This window comes from Brienomyrus brachyistius, chromosome 21 (genome assembly GCF_023856365.1).
Source record: "Brienomyrus brachyistius isolate T26 chromosome 21, BBRACH_0.4, whole genome shotgun sequence".
NCBI classification, from domain to species: domain Eukaryota; kingdom Metazoa; phylum Chordata; class Actinopteri; order Osteoglossiformes; family Mormyridae; genus Brienomyrus; species Brienomyrus brachyistius.
In genome coordinates this window covers 7,676,096-7,689,331 of record NC_064553.1, presented here as the reverse complement: position 1 = coordinate 7,689,331, position 13,236 = coordinate 7,676,096, and the positions used below count along the sequence as shown (strand labels likewise).

At 41.1% G+C, this 13,236-nt stretch overlaps 2 protein-coding genes across 3 annotated transcripts in view; both read left to right on the top strand.

The window, feature by feature from the left end:
• The window catches only part of LOC125716238 (regulator of G-protein signaling 4-like), a 327,463-nt gene that overhangs the window by 292,836 nt on the left and 21,391 nt on the right, over nucleotides 1–13,236 (top strand). The window lies entirely within an intron of this gene.
• rgs13 (regulator of G protein signaling 13) lies at nucleotides 8,017–9,984 on the top strand. The gene is made up of 5 exons (XM_048988360.1): nucleotides 8,017–8,174; nucleotides 8,372–8,431; nucleotides 8,523–8,584; nucleotides 8,759–8,925; nucleotides 9,028–9,984. Exons 1-5 carry the CDS (start codon nucleotides 8,140–8,142, stop codon nucleotides 9,211–9,213), a joined length of 510 nt encoding a protein of 169 aa, XP_048844317.1. The 5' UTR covers nucleotides 8,017–8,139; the 3' UTR covers nucleotides 9,214–9,984.

Genomic DNA, 13,236 nt, shown 5'->3' with positions numbered 1-13,236 from the left:
CACTTTTAGTCAATATAACTATCAAAAATAAATGAATGGAAAATGATTAAAATACCATTTTAGGTGATCGTAAGGTGGTAGCTTGTAGCAGTTAAGTTGCATAGTGTTACGCTTAAGTATATTATTCTACATATTAAAAATCTTATCGCCAAAGTTTCAAAATTATTAGTCTTTATTAGATGCGGCTCGGTCTGTCTGATTCACCCACTGTCATCATTACATGCGGGTATAATCGCATGAATTTTAGGCCAGACAGAGGGGCCAATTCAGGGTAAAACAGTATCAATACGCGCCTGTAAACCCACAGCCCCATCTTCCCAACCATATGGAGTAATAGGAGTTCTGCCAGTTCTCCTGACACAAGCCTCTGGGAGATCAATAAAATTCCCAGCTGTGTGGCAACAGGGCTACCTGCTGGGACTCCATTTGCCAGTCAAAACACTGTTAAATTACTTTGTGTCGATGGGACACTTTTTCTGCCCGAATGCAATAGCAATTGCTAAATCTACATCCATAGCACAGTAGTAAATCCATTAATAATTCATAATTTACAGCATAAAATTATAAAATTACAGTTGTACCCATAGACACCTTCATAGACATCCCTCCAAAATAGGAAAAAGGAAAGGTGGAACCACACAGGAATTTTGGTGAATTGCGCTATGATAGATAGATAGATAGATAGATAGATAGATAGATAGATAGATAGATAGATAGATAGATAGATAGATAGATAGATAGATAGATCTGCAATATTTGTAATGCAATATTTGCGTCAAAAACCAGCATATGTTGCATCACTGAGAATTAATTACATGGCCTCTTGTCATTATATAACAATGTATTTACCAAATTTGCATGGAAGGCACTGAAACCTGTTATTCCGGCTCATTTTAATACCAAATTTTGCGGCAAGGAAAAAAAGTACTTCATTCCCCAAAGCTAGAGCCCCGGTGGATTGTGTAATCATACGCATGTATTATTTATACATACCTATAATTTTATACATACCTACTTATTCACACTCCCATCAAACGCATTTCCATGCAGGGATACGTAATTGCACTCTACGGCGTCTCCCCATGGTCTAAATTGTTTCTGGCGCTAACGGAACAAACTGGGTCATAAGGCACATAAGACCATTTTTCGAAAAAAAAGTCTCACTTCATCATACAATCTGGCCGAGACTAGTCAAGATGTTCCTTAACTACTCTCGCATGAAAGCAACCAAACAGGAAAAAAAACATCCACCTAGCTATAAATGGACTGGCATGTGGCATTGGAGGTGTCAAGTTTCCATCGTGCTAATATTGTCAAGCACATTTAAGAATTTCACCCCCGACCCCCTTGAAAGTCACGTCGGCCCAATAAAAACTCTTTGTAATTAATGTATTGTGATGTTGCTTGATGCCGTTCTGTATTAGTTGAACACAGATAGTAGGAAAATGTGTCTTTGTCATTGATAAATACTTCTGGACCAACACATGTGGAAATGTCCTGATATTTTACCTCAGAACAGCGAAGTGTGAGAATCAGGAAAGTTCTCACCCAGTAAGGCTCTTGATATACTGCTTATAAAAAGTTCCAGAAGAATTTTGTAACATTTTGAAACATCCTAAGTTTGCAATGTGCATGTGTGTGTCCATTCTCCATTTAATCATTTCAACAAGATTATTTCCTAATGCTGTAGGTCTATACACAGGTACAAACCCCAGAGTCCAAGCAAAATTAATCATAATTGCAGGAAATGCAACTGGAGAGGGGATGCAAACACTTTAAGTTAACTGCACCTTCATAATGCATTCATAATGAATTCATTGAACATTCATAAGCAGCATGTAAGTTCACCTTAACATGTCTTAAAGCACTGCATTCATAATACTTTCAATGAACAAGAAATGACAGTAATATATATTAATAACAAACATAATGTTTGGAATTAATGTATATTGAAGCTATGTTAGGATGTTAAGGTATACTTACGTGCTGCTACACGAATTGCTGAATATTCTATCAATGCATTATGAATGTATTATGAAGGTGCACTGAACATTCTATGTATGCATAATGAATGCTTTATGAAGGTGGAGTTGATGTAAAGTCTTACTATAAATTTCATAGGGTTCTTAAAAATCACCTTAAGTAAATAGTGACTGCCCAAAAGTGATTCGCATGGCTTGCTTCACCCTTCTCACTGAAGTTCAATAGAAAGTTTTGAAAGGTATCAAATCTCAAAAATGAGCGACTGCAGGAAAGTGCTTGCTTGCAAGCCACCAGACTGCCAGGCCTGTCAGATTTGTAACCTGACCGTCTTCACATCGGCGATCGTGCAAACCTGTGTTACATGGCGTTCGACCTGCAGGACACGTTCTTTGAGAACATGCCGCTTTGTCAAGAATGCGTCCTTCTACAACCTGTCATCTAGCCGATGAGTAAACCAAGCCACTAAGTTCTATGCCGACATGAGTGATCGTGATGCCATATTAGCTGTGCTATAAAAACAGACTTCAGCTGATTATACACAAGGCTGTTATTTCTTTCTGCAGTGATTGCACACTGACTTAATGCATGATAACTCATAATAGAACATACATTTATTCACCAAACAAACATTATATTTCAAGATACCGTGTCTTTTGTCTCCCCGTTTACTCAGAAGAATAGTTTATTCAAGTCAAACACCTTACTCAAGTGTATAGAATAGTGTATAGTATAGTGTATAGTATAGCCCTGCTCTTGGACTTGAATTCACAGACTATAAGTTATAACACTGGCCTGCTCACTACTCCGCTTCTATCGTAACAGCTGCAGAAAGGAGGGGAAATCTTTTAACTTACATCAACAATGTCCTTTTGTGTTTCTCAGTATAAATGACTCAAGGTCAAAAGAAGCACTAAGGGTTCCTGTTCTCTGGGTTTCTGCCACCTATTTCCATCGCAGGTTTTATCTGCTCATTTTTACAGTTTGTAGAGAAGTTCATGCTCGGCACAAATGAAAGGAACGATGTCAGTGTAGCTATCAAGCTAAATGATTTAATACCAGCTTCAGTTTGTGTTTCTCAGTGTCATTATTTGGGAAGTTATCTTGTCAGTATCCTCTGCAGAGCATCTGTAATACAGCCTTTTGTGTGTTAATTGGCTACGTAAATTGATTGCTTTTTCAATTGATTCGATTTGTCCTGCACTCTTACATTAGGTGAAATGCGGGTGCTCTGCAGAGTGGGGGCCGGGGGAGGGAGGGTTGACAAGGAGGTCTAAATTAATAAAATTAGCAGTTTGCTTCTGATGGAATTAGCATATTGAGAAATGTAGGGATTGCTCAGGCCATGTTAATTAATCTTAATTGTTCTTATGAAATAATTGTATTGAGACGTGGGAAGGAAAATTATGTATTTATGCACAACTGCAGTGGAACAATACTGTACGTGACTATTTTTTGTTTCATTTTAGTCTCACGGATCTAGTATTGTTGCCACGCCTCGTTTATGTAAACCACTTTTGTTTTGTCCCAAAAGTCATGACAATGCAATTTATGTCACAAGCTTCTTTACACTTAGAGAGAATCCCTACAATTACCTTTTATTATGATGATAAAAACAGATATAGTCTTCTAAAGATAGAATGAAATGCAAACACCCTGCATAGAATTCTGTAAACAGCTTTTTGTAACAGCTTGGCAAAATGTATTTCGGGATCAGTGGTAGTATTAATAGCTTTGAACGGCTCTGTTTGCCAAGTTCTCAGTCAGAACAAGTGAGTAATTCTTTCCACCAGAAGTCTGCCAGACCAGTTTGTCGAAAGACCAGTTCTCTGCAGGTTATACAAGCGCATCTGCCGACAGAAGTTGTGCCAATGGAAAAAAAGGTGTAGCTAGGTGGGTTGGCTAAGCAGGTCAAATAAAGAGTCATACATTTTACAGAACATTTAAGCTATGCATGCATGTATTTATGTAGCGCAATGAAAACGTCATTTATGCAATGAATGTTTGGTCTTGGGAAATTTATGGCTGCGTATCTTCATCAACATTGAAGTGAAAAAACATAATAGATGCTTCAAGGAATTCATGTGATGTAACAGCCTTTTCATTTGTTTTATGCACATGGAAGCTCTGTGCAATATTCAGAATAGGTTTGTGTAACTTGCACCTTGGGCAGAGCCCTTGTTTGCATTAAATATTTGTCTTTATATTCATGTTGGACGTCTCCAGAGAGTTGAATGCACACTCCCCCTTTAAATCATGAGAGATCGTTCTGAACGTAAAGTCGGCACCTATCTGAAGAATTCCTGTTTGTTCGCTGGGATTAGGGTGGGGGGCTTGTGAATCACATTACTGATACCGTCCCATTGATAAGCTGTTTATTTTTAGTACTTACTTAAGTCAAACGTTAGTTAGCCTAATTTTTTATCCAGGTAAATATTTCGCTTCAAATTTTATTTTTAGTTCTTAAAAAATTACCTGATGGCCGGCTATGGCCCAGGCTGAGATGCAGTGCGTTGGGCTTGGCTATCAGCCATATGCTGTTACATTTACTTAAAAACAAAACTAATTTCTAATCTCAGAAACTGGGAACAATAAGGAGAGAAATATGAGCAATAATTCACATGCCAGCCAGAAAGTCATCCATTCATTCTCTAACGCAGCTTGTCCTATGCAGGTTCTTGGGCGAAACAGTCAGTAAAACGGATATTTTTAATACCAAAATATCTAGCAAATAAGTCATAAGTATCCATCAAACCATAGAAGTGGTATTGGGTGATGATATAGTATCACACTAATCACAACGTTGCACAAAGTGCCCAAAATAAGGCGGGTTTTCCCTTTTGAAGTTTCCCACAGATGTCTTTACTGAGGTAAAGTCACACTTCCTGTCAAAAAACAATACCTACACCAGAAAAAGGGTACTGATTCGTGAGCAAATACAGTTTCGCCATAGCTATAGATGCTGTAACCCAAAGCCAGCTGTTCACTCCAAAAATTTGATGTCATTTATATAACTCCAGTTAATTAACGCACATTATGACACGCGGTGTCGTCACATTCCGGAGTTTTTTAGTTGGCTTCACTGATTGTATGTGAGGCCAACAGGAAAATGATATCGGATCCAAATCAGCCAAAGGCAGACCTCCTGAGGTTTCTGTAGAAATAAGCTTTTGAGGGATTATTACTTGGTAGTTTGTCACAGCATTAGAAACTTGAGCCCGGGGTTGTGCCCTGCCTGTTACACTGCCTGTTATAACTGCCTGTTATACCCATTATTATACATACATATTTGCTACCAGTATTCCTGGATGATTAACTATCTTTTTTTTTTTTTTTTTTTTTTTTTTTTTTAAATCCCATGGCAGTAACACAAGGTTTATGCAGGCTGTTGCTGTTTCTTTCCTTTGTATCGTTGCGTGTAACGGCTTGAATGCTGGAACCCTGAGGTTCCTGCGAACATTGCCGCAAGCCAGCAGTCTGTACCTAATATGCTTCAGGAAGTGTGGCAATTCGGATGTACTGCTTTCTGGAGAACCATGGTTAGCACATCCACATTAAAAACAAAAAAAAAAACTGTATTTTCCACTTGCACAAGTATGAGTACAGGTAGACTGGAAAGCTTCTTTTAGCACATCCCTGTCACATTCTCCTTCGCGAAGGGCCCAACACAGGCTCAAACCAGCAACCTCCAACTTACAATCCATACAACTCACAACAACTCATATATGGAACCAAAGGGTAACACTTTACTCAAAGCACAAAGCATTATAGATACAATTATAATGCATTATAATGGCTCATACTGATCATTATAAAGCATTATGATGGTATCTATAATGCATTTTAGATCTGAGTTTCATAGAGCATTCATAATGCATTATAAACATGGCCATAGTGTGTTATGCCTTTCTATAAATAGTTACAGCTGTGTTTATAATGCTTTATGAATTATTGTGCTGCATTTTGAAGGTATCTGTAATGCATTATACATGAGTGCTTTAAGTTACCAGCATTTCCATCCCTTGAGCGTGCTCGAGAAGCCTGTAAACACATTCAACGTCTCGGACATGAGCTCAGAGCCCGTGGTTGGCGGGAAGAGTCTAGCGATGAAGTCCTTCATATGCAGACGCAGGATGTCACAGTCAGTCAAGAAAGCACCTGCTTCTTTCAGCAGTGCTCTGAGGTTTCTGAGTGCTCTACTCAGCCCTGTGTGAAAAGTACCAAAAAAATGGGGTGGGTGTGACACGTAGTGGCCCTCATCAGCCGTGCATGTGGTGCGGAAAGTTTTAAAGACACCAGTGAGAAATACAGGGGGACTGCCCCCGCCATTTTTTTTTTCAAAATGCAAAGCGAATTCATTGAGATGTCTAATGTTTTGCTTGTTTACGCGGCACTTTACTTCGGTACTTCCTTTTGTAAAGTGTGAACAGCCGAGGTCAGCTTGCTGAGTGAAAAAGTACCGCCGTTTCGCGGTAAGCCCGACTCGAATGCGAAATTAAGGAGAGTGTACACGCCGTTGACCAGAAAGAACCGCTGGAATGGACGGCGTTAAACACAACGGGGAAATCAACATTGCGATTTAATACAAAGTGTTGACAAACTCACCTCCTTCACTGTGAAAATAAAGCTATAACACAGAGTGAAGAACTAATGAATAATGAATAATTCTCCAGAGAGATGACATTCACAGACGGATTCAGTTCTATTGCATTAAAGACATGCTTGCAGCTGCTGCTGGTGCAAAATGCACAAAAAAACGCACACAAATGCAATGCAACAGGTGCATTCTTCAGGCCGTTCCCAAAACCTGACTAGCAAATGGATGCTCTTAGTGTCTAAAAATAACTACAAACTCCACTCTCCCCTCTGCACATGACTGACATGTCTGATGGCTTATCTGGCCAAAGCAGACCATTTAAAATGCATTTGCCTGTTATTAGTATAATCTTGTGATCATGTGCCCAAGGGTTTTTATTTTCTTTTTTAATGCTGCCAGGAAACTTGGTTTAAAAGCCCACAGTGGGAATACTGTTAATCAGTTCCTAGTAGCTAGAAAGCTGGATTACGCAGGTCTGTGAATTGTTCTTCTACGCAAAGAAGCTAAATATAGCTAAAGTATACAGTATATAAGGTTTTTTTCTTACTGAAGCAAATTAGCATAGTAGAAATTGAGGTTAAGTACTTTAATCAAGGGTACAACACGCTCTCCCCCAACAGGCCATCTCTTCATTACAAGTCTAGTTTTTCCAACCACTGAACTTCATTATCATTTGGGCTGCTCTGTCCCATTGAGATGCCCTAAATGAGCCTTAAATACTACTCAATGATTAATGGAGACCTGATTAAGTACAATTGAGCTGTGACTAATCGCCCGATTCTCTGTGGTGTCCCACGGCCCTCCGCTATCCGTTTGCAGCCACAGCCTAAGAAAGGGTACTAACTTATCGCCCAATTTGCGTGCATGTGCATGTTTTCCCCCACCATAACTATTGCTACAGCAGCAAAAGGGAAGTGAGAGATGTCTGTCCGCAACCAAAGGGACTCAGCAGTAACTAGGAGGTTCCCATTGACCTGAGCATGCAGAAATACAGAACACACAGCAGCAGGAGAGATGTCTGTTTTAGCTACCTTGAAACAATCAGCAGTTTGGCCGATAAGTAAAAAGTTCATTCGGGACAATTGCTCTGTAACCTGTCCGTGAACCCCGAGAAAACAACTCACGCTAGAGTTTCATGAAGCCCAAAAACATCCGAGACATCAGACTACACGGTGTCTAGAACGCAGTACGGCGGCTTACGCCTCGACAGAAGCGCAGCGGTAAAAGGTCATCATTTGCGTGCGTGTGCTGCGGTTTCCACAGGCATATTTGCATCCGCAAGCCCCCATCTGAACGCACAGCGGGGCAGGGAGGCTCACAGGCTGTGTAGTTACGTTAGCTATGACGCAAAGCCCTTCATAGCATCGGCAAAAAAGAAAGCAAGAGACTAAACTTTACTTCCTCTTTTTCCCTGCGGTTTTCTCTCTATAAAAAATGAGACGACAGAGCAGCTGGCCCACAGAAAGAGTGAGAGCAAGCTAACGGCTCTGAAGTAAACGCTTGCCGTCCCAACACAAACAAGGTCAATTTCAGCACAGCTCAAGGACTTACAGCAATTCAGCATGATTGCAGAAGATCAGAGAAAAAACAAATCTCTGTGAGTTCAGATTACAAGAATTACAAAAAAATGTTTAAGGTTTAGGCCACATAATGTAATTTTAAGCAATTCTTTTTAAGCAAGTAATGAAGAATTTTTTGCACAAGAGTTTGTAAGCTTTTAGCATTGATGCATGTTTGTTTTAGTTGAAGAAAACGGTGTTTGGAAGTTAATTCATTTCATTTGTTTGTTCTTAGAGGGAAAAACCTGGTATGTCACCTGCAATGCATGTTCTTCAACAAGCCTTCCTCTGAAAAGTAAGTAGAGTCTAATTCATCTGACATATGACCTTTTGACATCTGCCACCAGCTACTCTGACTAATTTTTGATTCTTTGTATCCACAACAGATTAAACCCAGAAGAAACATACATGTGGTCTCAGTCGTTAGACAAACTTCTTGAGTCAAAATGTAAGCACTTCATCCTCAACGTTCATCCTTTTCTTAATTTCAAATATTCTGTTTAAGTATCCATTTTCATAGGTGCTTGATACGTATTTATGATGAAGAAGCCTACTGCCCTCATTGTGATGATTTTTTATACCAATTATGTTCTAATGATCTGATGTTCATATGTCTCTTCAGACGGAATGGCTACTTTTCATGCATTTCTGAAGTCAGAATACAGCGACGAGAACATCGAATTCTGGCTGACGTGCGAAGACTACAAAAAATTAAAGTCTTCCTTAAAGTTGAACTCCAGGGCAAAGAAGATATATGAACAGTACATCCAGGCCGAAGCACCAAAAGAGGTACATTTCGATCTTCAGAAGTCTTTTGATGCGTGCACCTTTCATCAGCATAAGTATAAATTAGCTAGAATGCTCATGTTCCAATTGTCCTTCCTTGTCCAGATTAACATCGACCATCAGACCCGGGAGCTGATAAAGAGAAACTTGAAGACTCCAACCATTTGCTGTTTCGACGAAGCTCAGAAGATAGTTTATGGACTTATGGAGAGAGACTCTTACCCCAGATTTCTCAGGTCTGATGTTTACAGGACTGTGTTGGAATCCGTGACTGATTCTGTCAGGAGTTGAGGAGGAAGCTCTCCGTGCTGAAAGTGAACTGGAATACTTGGCAATCCCAACAAACAAGCAGGAGCGGCATGACCTGCACATGGCAAAATGGACACAACAGCCTCTCCCTTTTCAGGAGTGGGGCTCGGAGGCAGCGTGGAAATGTTGTGCTCCATGCGAAAAGAATTGGGACAGACATGGATGACTGCACACTGGATACCCCACCCATGGAGTTATCAACCTTGAGGATAAATCAACAATCAATTCATGCCTAACATATAAAGGTATTTCCTAGTTGTTTAGATTGGGAGTATGTTATGTAAATTATCTATCAAAGTCATGAAGTTATGGGTCCAATATCCGACACCAGGCTAGGCTGGCCAGTTAACTAGTGCTCCCATAACTGCCTTTGACGTTGAGGGCACATCACTGCAGTGCAGTATTATAGCCAAAATGAGGACCAACCGGGCACTGCTTTTAACGATTGGAAGATGGATGGATGAATCGATGGGTGTCATTTCAAATTTCCAAAACATCAAATCACTCAGGACTAAACAAACGAAGATATGTAGCATTTCCGTAATTTTGTAAAGCACAACTATTCACCACAAATGTATTGATACCTGATTTTCAGCTATTAAGCAACTGTAAAAATAATGACTTTTTTTTCCTGGTGTGGGAGGATTTTATATTTTTCATTGTTATATATCAGATGTATCTTCTATTTATTTCTCCTGGATGTACATTGTCCCCTTAAAGAACTCAGAGCTCCAATAAAAATGCTGAAACATGGCCATTACGGTTTTGGCGGGATTCTTCTCTTTTGTTTTTTTCGCTAACGCCAGACTGTGGCTGTACTTTGTGGCTTATGTTTGTCTGGTTTGTTTGTTCCTGCTAATGTCACAAGCGCTCTCAAAACGCTGTAGCACAGACAAAGTTTCCGTTGTGACTTCCTTATTTTTGCCCCACCTTACCATAGTAACCAGATTCATATCACGTATCCAAGTCAAATGATCCTATGACATGCAAATACTATGGGCGTTCGCCCTCACAGACAGTGGGGCTTTATGTTCAGACTTTTTCCACCAAAATAATAATTCCAGGCAAAAAAAAAAACCAAATGTGGCTTGTTGTGGCTCAAATACCTGCTTAAATAAAATCAGTAGAATTTTAAATTCCATATGAAAAATGTAGAAATGACTGTATTCAGGAGCATTAGACAGAAGGGTACAGCTAAAATAAAACACAATTACCATACATCCCATAAGTATATATAACTCACTAAAAAGCTTTAACTTATAAAAACGTGTTTCATTTGTTTAAATGTGTTTAATCTTTACTTTCCAGTTGATTTTTTTTTTCATTTATTTTATGTCCGATCTTATCAGTCAGGCATGGATACCCTGCAAAGGGGCCCAGCACTTTATACTGTAGGGGCCCCTGAATATGAGAAATTATCATTTGTATTCTTGCGGCCCAGCACTTTATAGGGGCCCCTGAATATGAGAAATTATAATTCATATGCTCAGGAAGCATTATAGCTCTATTGCTGTGTGGGATCCGTTTTTCTCCTGATTGCAAGTGGCAAACTGAGGGGGGACCCAAGGTGACATTTCGTCAGGGGGGGCCCAGACTTTCTAGCTACCCCCTTGATCCCCCAACAGGAGCAGCACGGATTTGGGAGGGTCACCTTATGCTCTGAGACTGTGGTTCCCAGTCTAAGCCCAGCTCTCTCCCTGTGAAGAGTGTCTGTGCCCCTCCTCGTCTTTGGCCAGGCTGATCAGGGGACCATGCAAGTTAGGGTCAAGCCACATGGACCAGCCATGGCTGCTCCCTTCCTCATGCTGCATGGTTCTGACTGCAGGATTTACTGCATGGGATGTATGATGACATTTACTAGAGGTCTAGACAGGAAATGACAAAGCAATTTGATGTAAAAAGGTTACGGTATAGTACTGTTTGTTTAGAAATCGGCAATAAGTGGACTTCTTGGCAAAACTTCATTTGAGGGGGTCACAGATGCGGTAATTACTGCACAGTACAAATCATGAATACACGTATTAGCAACCTGAGATAAAAGATGCGTCACGATTCATTAACGATGAACAAACTTGAGATCAGTATATTCATTACTTGTTCTTTCGGCTGTTCCTTAGTACTTCACAAAGGTTTACAGAATTAACAAATATAGTAACAAATACAGTAACTGCATGACATAAGTGATGTGTTACGAGTCGTTAATGGTTCGTGAACGAACATGAGATCAGAATGTAACTAAGACTTTGTGGTTAATTAATTTGTAATTAATAGCATATTACTACATCATTTGTTACCTCTCAAGCAAAGTGTTATCATGACATTCTGAATGTCTGTGAACACGAATAAATCCAATCCATGGGGGGGGGGGGGGGGGGGGGGGTTCAGACCCTATGGGTATAAAGAAGAGAACAGCCCAGGATGGGGGGCACAATTATGGGAGATTGTACCTCCAATCAACCTAAACTTGCTTTTGGACTACAGGGGGAGACTGGAGTACCTGGAGGAAACCTCACGGTGATACGGGGAGAACATGCAAACTCTACACACATGGAGCCATGGTGGTGGACTTTGAGGTCCCAGAGGTGCGAGGTGACAGTGCTAACCACTGCACCGCTGTGCCACCCCGCCCACAGAAAACATGAGAAATCTGACTTATATAATGCATGCCTGGCCTGTGATGGGTTGGCACCCCATCCTGGGTTGTTTCCTGCCTTGTGCCCTGTGATGGGTTGGCGCCCCATCCTGGGTTGTTCCCTGCCTTGTGCCCTGTGATGGGTTGGCGCCCCATCCTGGGTTGTTCCCTGCCTTGTGCCCTGTGATGGGTTGGCGCCCCATCCTGGGTTGTTCCCTGCCTTGTGCCCTGTGATGGGTTGGCACCCCATCCTGGGTTGTTCCCTGCCTTGTGCCCTGTGATGGGTTGGCGCCCCATCCTGGGTTGTTCCCTGCCTTGTGCCCTGTGATGGGTTGGCGCCCCATCCTGGGTTGTTCCCTGCCTTGTGCCCTGTGATGGGTTGGCGCCCCATCCTGGGTTGTTCCCTGCCTTGTGCCCTGTGATGGGTTGGCACCCCATCCTGGGTTGTTCCCCGCCTTCTGCCTGCAGCCTCGGGAATAGGTTCCGAACCCCCCTGCAGCCCAGGATAGGACAAGCAGTTACAGGACACGGATGGATGGACAATGCATGCCTTGTGTTTCAGTCTGGATGTGGTCCACCGAATGAGTACAGCTAATGTATAGTGTTGAATAATGTATAACTTTAAAATATATTTATAATTAAGGTTCTCAGAAGGGCATATGTAAAAAAAAAAATATGAAAACAAAACAGGCTGCAGTAGAAGAGAGGTCAATTTAGGGAGCAGCTCTCAGTTCCAGAAAGTGCTCCACCTTATGAGAAATGGCTTATTATTTAAGAACCGGGGTAGTGATTCAAAATCATGCACGTTTCTGCTTGAAGAAAAATACACGTATCTCGTCAGTGATCTCTGGGGTTTTCTACAGGATGTACAACTAAGAAACAGGAAGTGTCGCGTTTCAGTTTCTTGTACAATTGACAATTATGGTAAGAGAAGCTGCTCAAATACATCACTGAGAGGCTCCCATTTACCGAATAACACCGCTTGCTATGGTAATACTGTGAAGAAACAAATTTGATAGACTTTGATAATACTCTGAAATTTAACATGGTTGATATATTCATTATGCAAGGTTCCACTACGATGGTTTCAATGGACCAGTAATGGCAGCCCGGGAACTGATATCATGTGGCAGACTGCATAGGCAGAAGTCTATGAACATCCATTCTAGATAGTGGGCACATATAATCAAGCGCACAGCCATGCCCTCCACATGGACTGTGTGTTACCCCATTCCAGTCTTTGGGGACCACCAGACAGTCCACGTTTTTGCTCCATCCCAGCTCCCTGCCAGGCAGTGTTTCACAACCCAGTCCTCAGGAATCCCCAGGCAGTACATGAAGCTGGGAGGGAGCAAAATAGTGCCGACTTTAAA